General features: G+C 38.9%; 1 protein-coding gene and 1 pseudogene across 1 annotated transcript in view; both read left to right on the top strand.

The window, feature by feature from the left end:
- Positions 1-324: 324 nt before the first annotated feature.
- On the top strand, positions 325-4,139 carry LOC133742039 (putative 12-oxophytodienoate reductase 11; annotated as a pseudogene).
- Positions 4,140-8,815: 4,676 nt separating this feature from the next.
- The window catches only part of LOC133742605 (12-oxophytodienoate reductase 2-like), a 42,827-nt gene continuing 34,333 nt past the window's right edge, over positions 8,816-17,309 (top strand). Inside the window, exon 1 of the mRNA XM_062170297.1 lies at positions 8,816-8,901. Coding sequence (XP_062026281.1) covers positions 8,831-8,901 — 71 coding nt within the window. The 5' untranslated portion in view covers positions 8,816-8,830. The remainder of the gene's footprint in view (positions 8,902-17,309) is intronic.

The following is a 17,309-nucleotide window of genomic DNA, read 5'->3' as shown; positions in this document are numbered from 1 at the left end:
GAAAGAAGAAAACAAAAAAACAAAAAAAAAAACGAGGGCACGACGTCATCACTATCTGCTTTTGGATTTTCTTCTTTGGAATAGGATGGCCAGTTCCAATATAAAAGGAAGGAAGAGCACTCTTTTCGAAGAAAGACACGATCTCAGGGCGTCCAGTCAACAGCAGTGAGCTGCCATAAATAATTAATATAACCTCCGTCCATTAATCCCCTAAAACCACCACCAACGTAACCTCAAACGTCACAGAGCATCTCAATCATCATAAAACAATTGCTCTAAATACGCATTAGCCGTCGCATTAGCCATCCCAGTGACGGTGACGATGAACCCATTTACAACATTATTGTTTCCAGGCAGCCGACGTTGTCTTCTAGCTCACTCTCAGACGTATAAAGACCCCATTGTGTCTTCCCTTCGTTTCCAGACCAGAACAAATAATACTCCAACAAGTTATGGCTAACCAAACTCCCACACTTCCTCTTCTTACTCCTTACAAGTTGGGAAAGTTTGATCTGTCTCACAGGTAAACTTGCTTTAATCTTTCTCTCCGCATTGTTACATTGGTTGATATTGCTCAGAGCCCAAGAACAGGTTTTGGTTTTCTCATCTTCCATATTTGGAATTTGTGCATTAGTTGGCCATAATAAGATCTGGCTTTTGGTTTGTGAACCCAGAAGATGTTTTTGTGGCAAGTCCCAATTGAACAAGGAATGAGAAAGTTTACTGCTTCAGTATGAAAAAAGTCATGTTGTGATTGATTGATCTAGTTATATACTTGCATAATCTTACTCTACATTATAGATGATGATGTTGCTAAGACCCAATGAATCTTCGGTTTTGATGAACTTGTGTGTTGGGTCATGATTAGCCATAATATGATCTGGGTTTGGTTGTGTGAACTTAGCAGACCAGGTGTTTGAGGAGACTCCCAATTGAGAGAATTAGGAAAATGGAAAAGTTTACTGCTTTTTGTGTATTGTAAAAGGATTTTTCACTGGTAGTGTAGCATCTTCTTCAACCATGGGTTGTTTGCTTTTTTAGTTTGAGTGAACAATGGAGATGATAATCTGGAACCTTCATCGGCTAGGTTTGTACTCTTGTTATGTAGCATTAGCATATTCACATCACATCTATACTTAGATGACCAGTTGTTTGCGAAAAGTCCCAATTGGTGAAAAAAAAATGAAATAGCTGACTGCTTTTGTGTTTTCTCAAATTAGTTTAGCTATGCTCATTGCTCGTAGCTTAGCGTACAGTGGTTCTGTTTTTTTTTTTTTAAACCTATTATTCACTACTAATTTAGCATCTTCTGCCACCATGCATTTGTTCAATCTTTCAGTTTGAACTTTGAATGAACAATGGAGGCCATACTTTCAAACTTTGGAGAATTCAGAAAGTTGATTGTTATATCTTTGTAACTAAAATATTGAGAATAGTATGTGTGGTAGGCAGTAATAGGACAGAAATTATAACCAGTGAGCTTTCAATTTTGAAAAAAATTATCTGCATATAAGATGACTAGGACTACACATTAATAATCAATCAATGTTTCCACCAGATGGGGTTCATTACAACTGAACTATGTTGCTATAAATTCATCACTGAATTTCTTATTTTAGTTGCAATTGATACTAAAAGTAAGTATCCTTTCGGCCTCAAGCATTTCATAATCCGTTTTATGTTCGGTAATGTTTCATATTTTGTTTGGTTAAGAAGATATGATAATATTTTCAAGGCTAGATATGTTATCGCTCTTTGTAACTTGTCCGGAAGATGTAATTCCATAGTATTGATGGTTGTATTGTAATTTGTTTATCCATTCCAGAGTTGTTTTAGCGCCATTGACTAGACAGAGATCATATGGATATGTTCCCCAGACACCTGCCATCTTATATTACTCTCAGAGAGCATCCAAAGGGGGTCTTCTCATAACTGAAGCCACTGGAGTTTCTGAGTTCTGACACAGCACAAGGGTAACTTTATGAATTGCTATAAATTTTCTTTCTATAAAATTTTAAGTCCCAAGATGCAGTAGAATTTGCAACTTGCCATTTCAAATATCTGATCTCTTTTTGTTTCTTTCATACGTGAAGGTATTCAGATACTCCTGGTATATGGACAAGGGAGCAAGTTGAAGCATGGAAACCCATTGTCAATGCTGTACATGCTAAAGGGGGTGTCTTCTTTTGTCAGATTTGGCATGTGGGGAGGGTTTCAAATAGTGGTGCGTTCCTGACTTATACCTTTTTGACTTGACTTTATCATAGAAACCTTTGTGAGCATATTTGACTTATTAGACTAGTGAAGCATTTGAAAGCTAATTGTTCTTCCTTAGTTTAGTAGGATAACATAAAGTTTCAATGTGGAAGAAGTTGGATAAGTTAAAATTACTCAGAATTCAGAACTAGTGTAGCATCTGCTATGCCTCATAACAAGTGAATGACTGTGGCTGATGACATCTCGTTTCTCTGTTGGCAACATATTATAGTTTCTTAAGATCTATGGAACCATTTTATGGCAAGTCAACCTGGAGAATAACATGAAAGATGGATATGTTTGATTGGGTCCAGAGAACCTGCATTGCATAGTAACTGTATTTTACTGAACGATTTGAACCTATCTTATTATAAACTTCTTTTTCACCAATGTTATTATTTATCAATGTTGCTTCTGCTACGGGGTTATTGTAGATCAATGAATTTGATGTTCCTTCAATATAATCTATTCTGTCTCATGGTGATTCGATCTATTCCTCTTTGCCTATAGGCTTTCAGCCAGATGGGCAAGCTCCAATCTCTTCTACTGACACGTCCCTAACCCCCCAAAGAGGATCTAATGGTATTGATGTTATGCAATTCACACCTCCAAGACGATTAAGGACAGATGAAATTCCTCAAATTGTCAATGATTTCAGACTTGCTGCAAGGAATGCCATGGAAGCTGGTAATCTTCTTTAAGTTAAATATGAAATGAATTTACATGCCCGTATTATATCAAAGTGGGGTGCCAAAAATGTCTTGTTCGATGATAAAAATGTTGTAGTAGAAGAATAAAATGTGCAAGTCTTCTTGGAATATCAATTTCTTGCTTTCACTTCGTTATATGATCAATAAGTTATCATCTTCTCTTCGTTTTGGGGCTTGACAAATTTCAAACGTCTTTGTAACACTTATATTATTGTTTGTCGATTTTATAGGCTTTGATGGAGTTGAAATTCATGGCGCCAATGGCTAGCTTATAGATCAGTTTTTAAAAGATCAAGTAAATGATCGAACAGACCAATATGGTGGATCTCTAGAAAAGCGTTGCCGATTTGCACTAGACATTGTTGAAGCTGTTGTCAATGAGATAGGAGCAGATAAAGTTGGAGTTAGATTATCTCCATGCCATTTGCCGACTATATGGAATCTGGAGATTCTAATCCAAAGGAATTGGGCCTTTATCTAGTCAATTCCTTGAACAAATATGGAATCCTGTACTGCCACATGGTTGAGCCAAGAATGAAGACACTTGGAGAAAAAATTGAATGTCCCCAGAGTCTCGTACCCATGAGAAAGGCTTTTAATGGTACCTTCATTGCTGCTGGTGGTTTTGACAGGGAAGATGGGAACAATGCTGTGGCTGAGGGACGTGCAGATCTTATTGCTTTTGGTCGTTGGTTCTTGGCTAATCCAGATTTGCCAAAGAGATTTGAGCTTAATGCTCCTCTAAATAAGTACATCAGAGATACATTCTACATATCTGATCCGGTTCTTGGTTACACTGATTATCCATTTCTTGACAGCACTGCTTGAGTTTCCAGCTGAGTATGGGAAGCTTGAACTCGCTTATATATTATTCCTGCATTGGTCTGCTTTAAAGTTTTCTTTTTACTTTTCTTTCATGGTATGTACAATTAAAATACCAAGGGGCAGAGGCAGGCTGACCAGACTGTAGAGTTCTCAGTTGGTACTTGGTATAGTGGTGCTGTTTGATATTGTAAGCCGTACCAGACTTTTCAAGTGCCCTGTCAAGTGTCTTATTGTAGCTTGTGGCTACGTGAAGATGCAAACTGATTGCAGCCTTGTAGAAGATGACTTAGTAAAAATGGCCCGTCTTTTGATTTGTACCAACTACTGGATCTCCTGTTCGTGTGTATCTTAATTATGTGAGGAAATTATAACTTCTGAAATCTGAACTTTGCTGTTGACTGTGGTCAACTTGATTTTATTTTTCGCATTAACTTGTGATTGAAAATACTTTATAAGGTCAACTAAACTTTGAGAATCCACGCTAGTCCTATAACTTTTACTCTCTGCATGATCATGATTCTTCATCATCATATTGGTTCAAAGCCCCATATGAAGATGAAGTTTTATCTTTCCTAGTGATTGGTGAGTGGCCAAGTTTTTTTTGAAGTTTAACTTAGAAAGAATTTTGGATTGTGAATTTGGGCAGGTCTAGACTGTGGAGAGACTAAATAAATAAATAAATAAAAAAGAAAATGAGGGTATAATAGTCATTTCTGTGTGAAAGGAATGTCACGTCAGCAAGATAACGGAATTTTGGACGGAAAATTGACGGTAGGGATATTTTGTGTGAAATTAGAGAGTTCAGGGAGTATTTGGGTGAAATTGAAACATCATATAGACTGAAACGTTGAGACCCTATAAGTACAGGGAGTAAACAGTATTTTGTCCTTAAATTTATTTTAAAAATAATCAAGCTTTTTTCACCACTTAACATTGTGAATATCATCCGTGCAATTCTTGCCTTCTAAAGGACCGAAATTGTGCACTGTAAAAATGTCAACTTTGCATATTTTTCTAGGTTTATTTTCCGTAATCTAGCTAGAATAGAATTTCCCGCAATCCTTTGGGTATGATACTCTTACTTTCTCTTACTAAAACTTGGCCTCTTACACTTGAGAGTAGGGTACATCATACACAAATTTGCACATCTTTTATACTAATGTTGTCTCCAACAAGTATTTGGTACTGTTGCGAGGGATTGAGGTAAAAGAGTGAGGTAAATAGATCCATCCAAAAGGCTCCCACGAAGCCAAAGAGGAAATTTGAAGCCGTACCGTCGCCGGAGCAAGGATTTCCAGCCTGTCTGAAAACCTCGAACTTTGCCGACTTGCAGGGTCGCCGTGGAGGAGAATCACTGCTAGAGTTTGCCAGAGGGAGGAGCGGACGACAACGACGAACCGATCTGGAAAGTTTCATCGCCGGAGACCACCGGAGATAGCCGGAAAAGCCAGGTAGGGTCGGCCCGGTTCGGGTCGGGTCAGTCGAAAAACTCAGATACTGAAGGTGCAGCTGAGAGAGAAGAGAAAGAGAAGGAAAGTTTCCCGAAAAGGAAAATGGAATTATAAAAGATTTTCCGGAAATTCCCTATTTATACTAAAATGGAAACTTCTTCCAATGGCCATAACTTTCTCATACGAACTCCGATTCTCACGTTCCTCATGTCCACGGACTCGTATCAACGCGGTCTACAACTTCCATGAAGTTTTTGGAGAATCCCAACATATCAAAAGTCAACCTTGAACCCCCCCCCCAAATCCACACTTTTTGAATAAAAATTCGTCCGAAACACTTCCACTCCATCCACGAGCTACGAAACCTTCCAATAACCATAAATTAGATTCCAGAAAATCTTCGGAAAATAAATACGAATTTCCGGGACATCACAAGAGTTTCATATTGAATTGTTAGGTTAACATTTTATATGATTTTGTCATGGTGTGACTGATGTAGAATATTTTTTTTTTTTTAAGAATCATGGTGTGTGTTTCTTTACCTGGAGTTGAAAAGGTTTTCCTCAGGATTTGTGTGTGTTTCTTCCTTAACTTGAATCGGTGGATTCCTCGTGATTTTGGTGTGAGTTATTTTCTTCGAGTTGAACGGTTTGCCTCGTTATTCATGTGAGTTGTGTGGTCTTTGTATTTGAGTTTACTCATACAAGCTTTCAAAGGCTTACCGGGTTTGTTGTATGGCAACTCGGTGCACTATTCAATGGTGTAGAAGTTAATCCTGCAGGTTTGGGTAATCGCGGGTGAGGCTGAGTTTCTAGTAGCAGCTGTACGGGTAGGAAGCTATTTTGTGGCCTTACTGTTGTTAAGACTTCTGCTGTGTAGTGAGCTCTGAGGGGCATTTACTTATTATTTTGCTATGCAACTTAATTCATAAACTTGTGTAATGTAATATATGACTCTACGGAGTAAGTCTGTATTGACATGTGTGGACTCAGTTTATTTTGTTGCTCAGTTTAAATGGAGAAAAAGTTTCTAAGCATTAGGGCGATTTGTTACGTTATCGCATTCCAGATTCGAATTTCTTTTATTCGAAATTCGGGGCATGACATTGGAGCATATTGTACTTGTGAAAGTTAGTCTTAACTACTCACTCTTTTTGCTTATACTTGTTCCAATTTAGCTTTCTGGCTTGTTAATTTAAGATTTCTTAGAATTTGTCCAGGTCCTTTAATTTCACTTCTCTTAGAATTGAATTTAATAAAAACTTGTGATTTAGGAGTCCATATTTGTACCGCCGAGCTTATTCACTCTTCAGAACCAGACTTATCCAATTGAATTAATTCATGAGGAGTTATCGAAAGGTTGAGTGGTAGACAATACCCAAAGTTGGATTTATTTTCCTTTTAAGGTAAATTGGATTGAGATTTTACCTTTTGTAACGTATTGGTTTATCACTGCTCACAACTAGGCTCACCTTAGTAGAATACGATGTCTAGATAAGAGGCCAGGGATTTATCCTGGGTGTTGTGCTGAGTACTAAGTGTGTCTTGCTCTACCAAAGTAGCACAAACTCTTACCTGATCGTATTTTGAAAAGAGTTACCAAACGGTTAAGTTTCGAACCTTGCACTTAGTTTGGAACTATCTCAAACATTGTGCTTAGTTTGGAATTCCGCCAAACTTAATTTGGAACTACGCCATATTCGTTACACCTAATTTGAAATTATGCCAGTTCGGAATCCTTGTCCCTTTCGCTTTTCTACTTACAAGTTCTAATTTAATGGTGTCTCTAAGATATTAGAATCAAACTATAACTTGAAGTAGAAAAGCAAAAAGGGACAAAGATTTCTAATTTGGCGTAATCTTAAATTAGGTGTAATGAAGTTGGTGTAGTTCCAAATTAAGTTTGGCAGAATTCCAAACTAAGAGCAATGTTTGCATGGTGTAGTTGCAAACTAAGCACAAGGTTCAACACTTACCTGTTCGGTAGCTCTTTTCAAAATATGACCGCGTAAGAGTAGGTGCGGCTTTGGTAGAGCAAGGCTCACTTACTACGCGACACAACACTCAAGATAAATTTCAAGCCTCTTACCTAGACATCGTATTCTATTAAGGTGAGCCAAGTTGTGAGAAGTGATAAATCAATACGTTATAAAGGTAAAATCCCAATCTAATTTACTTTAAAAGGAAAAGAAATCTGACTTTGGATGTTGTCTCACACTCAACCTTTCGGTAACTCCTTATGAAATAAATCAATTGGACAAACCTAGTTGTGACGAGTGAATAAACTTAATGATACAAATATAGACTCCTAACCCACAAGTTTTTTAAATTAAATTAAATTCAAATCTAAGAAGTAAGAGAAACGAAATTAAAGGACCTTGACAAATTCAAAGAAATCTTAAATTAACATGACTAAAAGTGAAATTGGAACAAGTATAGGGAAAAAGAGTGAGTATTTTTCACATGTACAAATCCTTCAAGTTGATCCAAGTTAAGACTAAAATTTTCATATAATATTGACCCAAGTTGTACTTTTTGTCGAGAGAATTTAGAAACTCATGACCATCTTTTTAGACAATGCCCTTTTACCCAAGAAGTTTGGCGAGGCACCCCACATTGCCCAACCCTGCTCAGCTTCTTCTTAGCCCTCAAGACCTAGGAATCAGCTAAAGATAAAACGGGAGCCTCCTCCTTTGAATAGTGTGAAGCTTAACTTTGATGGTTCAATTAGAAAAGGCCAAGATGCGGCTGCCTCCAGATTTGTAATTAGAGATGCAGAAGGATATGTGCTAATTGCTTTTGCAAGCTGAAGAGTCAGGCTTAAGAGCTGCGGTTCAAGTAGGCTACAATGAACTTCTCATTGGAGGTGACTCCAAGACCCATATTGATTGCATTAACAACACTCCCCCTCCCTGGAGAATCAAGACCAACATATATAATATTAAGTCACTTGTTGTATTTTGAGAAGCCAATGGTGTGGCTGATGCCTTAGCTAACTCAGGTCATTAGTTTATTGACACTAGGATTTAGTTTGGTACTTTGGTATGATCCCTTGTAGGGCTTCCTCTGCCTACAACCTCAATCAACTTCAGATCGGTTTTAGCAGAGGCTCTGCTTTGTAATTTCTTTTCTCAAGAAAGAAGAAAAGAAAAAGAAAAAAAAAACGAGGGCACAACATCACTATCTGCTTTTGGATTTTCTTCTTTGGAATAGAATGGATGGTTCCAAGATAAAAGGAAGGAAGAGGCCAATTATTACTCTTTTAAAAGAAAGACACGATCTCAGGGCCTCCAGTCCAGTCAACACTGGCTGTGTGCTGCCATAAATAATATAACTTCCCAGTTCGTACATTAATCCCCTAAAAACCACAACCAACGTAACCTCAAACTTCACAGAGCATTTCAATCATCATAAAACAATTTCTCTAAATACGCATTAGCCATCGCAGTGACTGTGACGATGAACCCATTTACAGCATTATTGTTCCCAAGCAGCTGACGTTGTCTTCTAGCTCACTTTCAGACGTATAAAGACCCCATTGTGTCTTTCCTTCGTTTCCAGACTAGAACAAATAAAACTCCAACAACTTATGGCTAACCAAACTTCCACACTTCCTCTTCTTACTCCTTACAAGTTGGGAAAGTTTGATCTTTCTCACAGGTAAACCTGCTTCATCTTTCTCTCTGCATTGTCACATTAATTGGTTGATATTGCTAAAAGCCCAAGAACAAGTTTTGGTTTTCTCATCTTCCATATTTGGAATTGGGTCATTTTGTTTGTGCACTAGTTGGCCATAATATGATCTGGGTTTTGGTTTGTAAACTCAAAAGATGTGTTTTTGGAAACTCCCAATTGAACAAGGAATGAGAAAGTTTACTGTTTGACGCATGAAAAAGTCTTGCGTTGTGATTGGTTGATCTATTGAGATACTTGCTTAATCTTACTCTACATTATATAATAATGATGTTGCTAAGACCCAAAGAATGTTGGGTTTGGATGAATTTGTGTGTTGGGTTTATGATTTGCCATGATATGATCTGGGTTTGGTTGTGTAAAGTTAGAAGACCAGGTGTTCGAGGAAAGTCCCAATTGAGAGAACTGGAAGCTGAAAAAGTTTACTTCTTTTTGTGTATTGTAAATGGAATTTTTCACTAGTAGTCTGGTAGTGTAGCATCTTGTTCAACCATAGGTTGTTTGCTCTTTTAGTTTGAATGAACAATGGAGATGATAAGAACCTTCATTGGCTGGGTTTGTACTATTGTTATGTAGAATTAGCATATTCACATCACTTCTAAACTTAGATGACCCATTGTTTGTGGAAAGTCTCAATTGGTGAACAAGGAAAATGAAAAAAGTTGATTGATTTTGTGTTTTCTCAAGGGAAAATGATTTGTGGCCTCAATGAGACCTAAGATTTGTGGCCTCAATATTAGGCGTTTTTCTTTTCATTACACTTATACTTAGATTTAAACAACAATTTTTTTTTTCTTCAATCAATAATAGAAAAAATTTCATGTAATTCAGTTAATAGATTTGCACATATGTACACTCGATCAATATATTTGCATAATATATGTATATGAATTCAACCTTTGTTGGGTTCCTGTAAATTTTGAAAATATAATGTGAAAAAATCATATTCATATGATTATATATATTCTTTTGTTTATTTTTTTTCCTCATTATGTAACTAGTGTTTCAAGTTATATTTGAGTTTATTATTTGAGTTTTTCTATTAGAACCTCCAAATTTACTCACTTGACCTCCTATGCTTTTTACACCTCCTATCAAATTTTCAAATACTAAATTACTCCCTAAACCTCACTGAATTTCCTCAAATAACCACACTCATATAATTTGCAAACAAACTTTTTTTTTTTTTTGAATAAACAAACTATTATCTTTAAAAAAAAAAAACTTAGTTAATTCAATTATTAATTACTCTAGAAATCTTAATTACATATCCATTCTTTAATCGAACAACATAAATATTTTTTCAATAAAAAAAATTAAACACAAGGTATTGAGTTTTTTTTTTATTGGGACAAGGTATTGAGTTTTAAAAATTAATTTATAATCAACAAGAAAATAACACGAACTATTTTGTGGTTTTTTTTATAACTTTTTTTCTTTCTGTTTTAGTTCTGTAAAAAAATGAAGATTAATCATTTTTTCTTATTTTTTATTTTATGTACCTCATGATTAATTATTTAAATATTTGTTTAGTTTTTTTAATTGCTAGCTCATTTTTTGTTTATTTTTTTGCAAATATAATGGATAGACTTAGATTTAGGCCATAATATGATTAGTTTTGTTTTCCCTCACCAATATGCGTTCAATATGTATATCATACATTTTTATGTCAAATTATCATAGTTTTAATTCTTATTAAATATATGACAAAATACTGTTTACTCCCTATATTTATAGGGAGTCGACGTTTCAGTCCCTGACCTTTCAATTTCACCTGAAAACTCCCTAAATTCTCAAATTTTACCCAATTGGTCCTTGCCGTCAATGATCCGTCAAAATCTCAGTTAAATTGCTGACGTGGCATTTTTTTACACGCTGAAATGTCTATTATACCCTCACTTTTTTCTTTTATATTTATTTTTTCCTCTCTTTTTTTTTTTTGTTTATTTTTTTTTCTCTTTATGTAGCTAGTGTTTCACATTATATTTGATTTTATTATTTTTTCCCCTTATATTTAGATTGTAGATGATAATTAATGGCTTGAATTTTTTCTTACCTCTTAGTTTAGACATACATATTTTCCAAATTCAATTTATTAATGTTATTTTTTTTGGATGAAATTAATCAATATTTGGAAAGAAAAGTTAATGCCTATTTCTTGACTATATTGATGCTATATTGAAAGAAAAATTATAGGAAATAATTTAACATAATTTAATTAAATGAAGAAAAATATTTGTCAAAGGATTTGTAGACATATCTCTTAAATAAATATATAATTAATAGTTAATCTTTTTTTATCATCTAATTTATTTCATTAATGTAATTGATTCACCCTCAAACATCTAGAAGGAAATATAAAGGATAAATTTGGTGTTGCAATAGTATGATGTGGCAAGATTTATTATGTGGAATTGAAAATAAAATTTGTATTTGCTTACATGACATGACACCTAGGAATTAAGACCATAAATCTTAGGCCTCATTGAGGCCCTATATCATTGGCCTTTCTCATATTAGTTTTTTTTTTTTTTTTGGCATTGAAGAAACATTACAGAGGAAACAAAACAGAAGAAAGAAACAAAGCAGCAAACTAAGAAAACAGGAAAGCAAGAAACAAACTCCAAAGGCACAGCTAAGGAGGGGGGGCCGTAGCATCAAAGAGCAAAATACGCATTAGGGAGGGGGGAGGATTGGAGTACCAATCAACAGGACGCACCCTGCGTAAAGCCATGGAAGCCACCAGATCAGCAGCACCGTTGGCTTTTCTACTGACCCAACGCCAGTTAACACGGTGGAAGCGGCTGGCAAGAACTCGTATACGAGCAACAATTCGGGAAGCCGTCCAGCCCACCATTGAAAGGGGATTTTGCAGAGCAGAAATCAGAGATAAAGAATCAGATTCCAACAGTAGAGAAGAGAGGGAGAGGGAGGAGGCTGCGATGAGGCCAAGCTCAATAGCCATAGCTTTAGCAGCCAAAGGAGAGGAAGTGAAATCAAACCTAGAGGAGCCCCCCACAATGACTCCAGATGAATCACGAATCACCACCGCCAAGCCACAAGAGTTAGAATCTTCATCCCAGGCCGCATCCGTGTTGAATTTAAGAGAACCACATTGAGGGGCAGACCAATGGGTATCCTTGGTAGACAGATCAGTGATGCAAGAGTGTCGCGGGGGAAGCAGCTTAGGAGGGATCTGAAGGTATTCCCTTGAAGCAGTGAAGGCAAGAGAAGCAACAATTTAAAGAGAATAAGGAACTTGCTTGAAAATGAGATTACACCTGTATTTCCAAATGTACCACAGAAGGAAAGCAACATGGGTGGGAAATTGAGCATCAGCCAGAGCTAAACCATTGTCAGGATTAAACAGTGCCAACAACCAACTGTCGAATGTGGTGATTCCTTGACTATCAATACGATAATTGAGAGGATGAGAAAACCAGGTCAGAATAATCAGAGGACAGAGAAGTAACCCATGCTCAATTGTCTCAGGATAAGAATCACAGAGAGGACAAATAGAGGAAGTAGCCAGGTGTCTTCTAAATCTGTTTGAGTTTATAGCCAAAATATTGGACGCAGCACGCCACAAGAAGAACTTGATTTTGGATGGGGCACGAAGTTCCCATATCCACTTCCATACTTGAGGATGAATTTGATGAGAATGATGGGGATGACAAATGAGAGTAGGAATGGACCTCGAAACAGCAAATTTATAACTTGATTTTACTGAATACTCCCCCGAGGTGGAGGCAGACCAAATTAGCTTATCCAGTTCAAGAGCGGGCCCAAATTGTGTAGCACGTATTGCCGAGATTACCTCAGGAGGGAGCAGAGCATGTAAGGCTGGCAGGTTCCACACATTTGCAGATCTGTCAATGAGAGAGGAGACTGGCGTAAATGGAGCTTGAGGAGGCATAAGGGAACTTAGATTAAAGTTCAGATGCCGTGGAATCCAGTTGTCTCGCCAAAAATTAACATCCGCCCCAGAACCGATTTGCCAAAGAGAGCCAGCTGCAAGGAGAGATCTACCCTCCAGCAAACTAGACCACGCCCACGAGGGGGATGAACCTCAAACTGCATGGAGAAAGGAACAGTGGGGGAAGTACAAACTTTTCAAAACTCGAGCCCATAGCGCTTGAGGATTGGACAATATACGCCAACCTTGTTTAGCTAGTAGAGCAATGTTGAAATCTGCAAGATTGCGGAAGCCCAGGCCTCCAACTGACTTTGGGAGGCCAAGCATATCCCACTTCTTCCAGTGAATACCCGAATTGGTTGCGCTATTCCCCCACCAGAAATTGGCCAATGAGGAAGAAATCTTGTTGCAAACTGTTGTGGGAAACTTGAAAACGGTCATAGGGTACGCCGGAACAGCAAGCGCAACAGCTTTAATCATGGTCTCCTTCTCTGCCTGAGATAAGGTTGAAAGGTTTCATCCCTCAATTTTTTTGTCAATTTTCTCTCACACAAAATTCAAAGCAGAAATCTTTGACCAACCCCAAATGGTAGGAAGACCCAAATACGAACCCGGGTTCGTCACCGCTTTCATCCCCAGGATATGGCTAATAAGATGAACAATCTCCGGTCTTGTGTTGGGACTAAAGTATAAGGAGGACTTGTGAAGATTAATTGATTGACCAGAAGCAGTGCAATACATATGAAGAGTGTCAGATAATACCTCACAATTGTATAATGTAGCTTTCAGGAAGAAAATGAAATCGTCAGCAAAGAAGAGGTGACTAACTTCCGGGCCATCCAGACCAAGCTTAACAGCATCAAGAAGACGGTTATGGCATATCCTTCTAATCATTGACAAAAGAACATCGTTGATGAAAAGGAAAAGAAAGGGGGAAAGTGGGTCTCCCTGTCTCAACCCCCTTATAGGCTTGAATTTCCTGCCAGGAGTTCCGTTGACCAACACAGCCATAGAAACAGAAGTGACACAGGCCATCACTAATTGAACCCAAGAAGGATGAAACCCCAATTTTAGTAAAACCAATTCCAGAAACTTCCAATCAACGCGGTCATATGCCTTGTTCATGTCTAGCTTCAGAGCAAACTCTCTATCAGATCCAGATTTGAGGAGCTTAAGGTGGTGGAAGCATTCATGTGCAACAAGGATGTTGTCTTGGATTTGTCTCCCAGCAACAAAGGCAGACTGGTTTTCGGAAATGAGATCCGGCATGAAAGGACGAAGTCGGTTGGAAATGATCTTAGTGAGAATTTTGTAAGCAAAGTTACACAGATCAATAGGGCGAAATTGAGAAGCATGCTCAGGGGTATCCACTTTTGGGATGAGGGCAATAAAGGTGCAGTTGAACTGATCAGGCAAAGACTTAGCCAAAAAGGACTGAGAAGTGGCCTCTTTGACTACAAGCTTGACAATATCCCAATAGGACTGGTAAAAGGTGCCTGAGAATCCGTCAGGGCTAGGGGCTTTGAGCGCACCAAGTTGAAAGACAGCATCCCTCACTTCTTGAAGAGAAATATCATTCAATAGAGCATTGTTCATTTCATGGGTGACAACCGGTTCAACAAAGTCCAAGACAGTGTCAGTATTAGTAGGGGGAGAGGCAGTATACAAATCACGAAAGTACCGGTTCAAATGAGAGACAACAGCAGATTCCGACAGTAACCATGAACCAGCATCATCCTTGAGGCGAAGGATTTTGTTCCTGCGTCTATGCATAATAGTCATCTGATGGAAATAATGAGTGTTCTGGTCACCATGGGCAAGCCAAGAGATTCGAGATCGTTGCTTCCAATACATTTCTTCAAGCAACCAAAGAGAAGCAATATGATTTGAAGTGGTGGAAATGTCATTCTGGGTGTCCTCCGTTTCAGACTCTAACAAAGACTGGATCATTTGAATACCATCAGAAACTTGATTGCCAAAGTTTGGAAAAGTAGCATTAGCCCAGAGAGTAAGGGCAGATTTGCAGCGATTCAAGTTCTCAATCCAAGTAGTGGAAGCCAAATCCGAAGAAATAGATTTCCAGTTGGAGTGAACGAGCTGAAAACTATCCGGATGTGAGGTCCACAAGTGTTCGAACCAAAACAACTTGGTAGCTTTGGTTTCCGTTGGAGCAGAGTCCAAAAGTATGGGACGGTGGTCAGAGCCCAATTTAGGGAGATGGAACACTTGAGTCTTTTGTTGGGCAGTCAGCCAAGCGGAATTTACCAGACCCCTATCAAGTCTTTCTTTGATGATGATTCTACCATTCTGGAAACAGAACCAGGTGTAGCTAGGGGCTTGAAAATGAAGATCAGATAATCCAGAATGGGAGAGGAAATCCTGGAACAGAGAGAGTCTCCAATGGGGTTGAGGAAGGCCACCCCATTTTTCATGTAGCCAGAGAATCTCATTGAAGTCACCAATGCACAACCAGGGTACTACTCTAGGAGAGAAAGCAGAATACAAAGAAAGCCAAAAGGCATTTTTTTGATTAACATGGGGAGTACCATACATCCACGAAATATTACAGTGGAAAGACTCTGAAATGAAACAAACAGTAGTATTAATATAATTATCCAAGCTAGTTATACTGGAAACTTGGACAGAGCTGTCCCAAAATAGAGCAAGGCCCCCACTACTCTGGCCAGTAGGATTAACTACAAACATGTGGTCAAATTTCAGTGTCTTCTTCCAATCTTGAAGGGTTTGTTCTTGCTGATGAGTCTCCATTATAAAAAGCATAGAGGGACTGTGACGTTGTATTAAACGTTTAAGATGCTTCCCTGTCAGGGCAGTCCCAAGACCCTGACAATTCCAAGACAGCAGCCTCATGGGGGGCCCGTGGCTGCATATGGCCAGCCACCGATGCCAATTTCAGTAGTAGGACTATCATGGGAAGAGATAGTAACAGGAGTGGGACTATCATGGGTAGAGATAGTGACAGAAATTGTGGGAAGTGTCAAAGGGTGTTGTGGTCCCAACAGAGGAGCATCATCAGACAAATTAGTATCAGAAGGGGGACTTGAGATCAGAGAATTCTCAGTCTGGATGAGACGAACATCAATCATACCATCAAGCGTAGCCACAGTATCACTCAAAGGAGAGTGGTTGGTTGCAATTGATGTGGGACCACGCGCTCCACGCGCGCCACGACCTCTTCCACGGCCATGACTGGTAGGGAGCTTTGGGTGCGCTGCCTCCCAATGGACAGAATAGGGGAGGAGGCAGGAAGGATGATCTGTTCGAAAATGGATGGTGGAGCTAAAGACTGATCCGGTTGAGCTACAGTGGGAGACGCAATTTTTGACTTCTTATTGACACGGGAAGAACATTCCGGAATGTCCTCCGTCAATCGCTTGAGCCGGAGTTGATCAAGGAAGGCAGAAATCCCAGAGATAGTATGGTCAGTAGGTGGAAGTGGTGGTTGTGGAGGTAGAGAGATAGAATTGATTTGTGAGTTTGAGTGGGTGATGGTAGGGAAGAGATCAGCTAGAGTACCAGAGTGAGTGTGGTTATGTGGCTGGGGTGAGGTGTATAATGGGGCAAATTGGGTCAGAGGTTGGGAGTGGGTGTGGTGGGCCAGAAAAGGATAAGATGGTGGATCGAGTGGGACAAATTCATTGAGGGAATGGTTAAAAATGAAATGTGTATTCCCCAAAGAAGTTTCTCTAGAGGAACCCAAGGTAGGGAAAGTTCGAGAGGCATTGTTTTGGAGTAAGAAGGTATCAAGGGAAGTTTCAACCTCAATAATAGGTTCATTAACAGGGCCGACCTTAGCCTTACCTTTGACCGGAGGGCCTACAGAGGAGGAAGCAACGATCAACGGAATGGGAGAGTTGTTTTGGTGAGTAACAGTTGCGGGTGGGGAAGGGATGTCAGAAATGATGAGGGGCCTCGTAGAAGGCTGAGGGGGCACGTGAATGAGTGCTTGGGTTAGAGGGGAGCTTGGAAACTCACAACAATTTTGTCTGGTTTGAAAGCTCTATCTTTGGAAGCGGTCCCAACCTCTCTCACTATCAAAAGAGGATCCATGAGAGAGACGTCTCGCAGCTGGGGTGATCATCCACACACCCAAACGATCGGCTCTTTGGAAGTGGGCCTGGTTGCAAAAACGTTCACTATGCCCCAAGCGACCACAGTTGTAGCAGAAGAGAGAGATCCTCTCATACTAGAACTCCACCCAAGTGGGATTATTGGCTCCACTCCTGATCCAAACACCGGGAGTAAAGGGAAGAAGGGTATTTATGTTGACCCGTACACGAAGAAAACCCCCCGATCCATTAATAGACTCAGGATCTTCAATTTCCATCACCGAACCAGCAACCGCTCCAAGGAGATTGGCATTGGATCGAGTCATCTGCCCCCGAGGAAGTCCATGGGTCTGAATCCAAATAGCCAAAGAATGAACAGGAACATCCTC

Source organism: Rosa rugosa, chromosome 4 (assembly GCF_958449725.1).
Source record: "Rosa rugosa chromosome 4, drRosRugo1.1, whole genome shotgun sequence".
NCBI classification, from domain to species: domain Eukaryota; kingdom Viridiplantae; phylum Streptophyta; class Magnoliopsida; order Rosales; family Rosaceae; genus Rosa; species Rosa rugosa.
The sequence above is the reverse complement of the archived record's forward strand: the minus strand, read 5'-3'. Positions and strand labels throughout refer to the sequence as shown.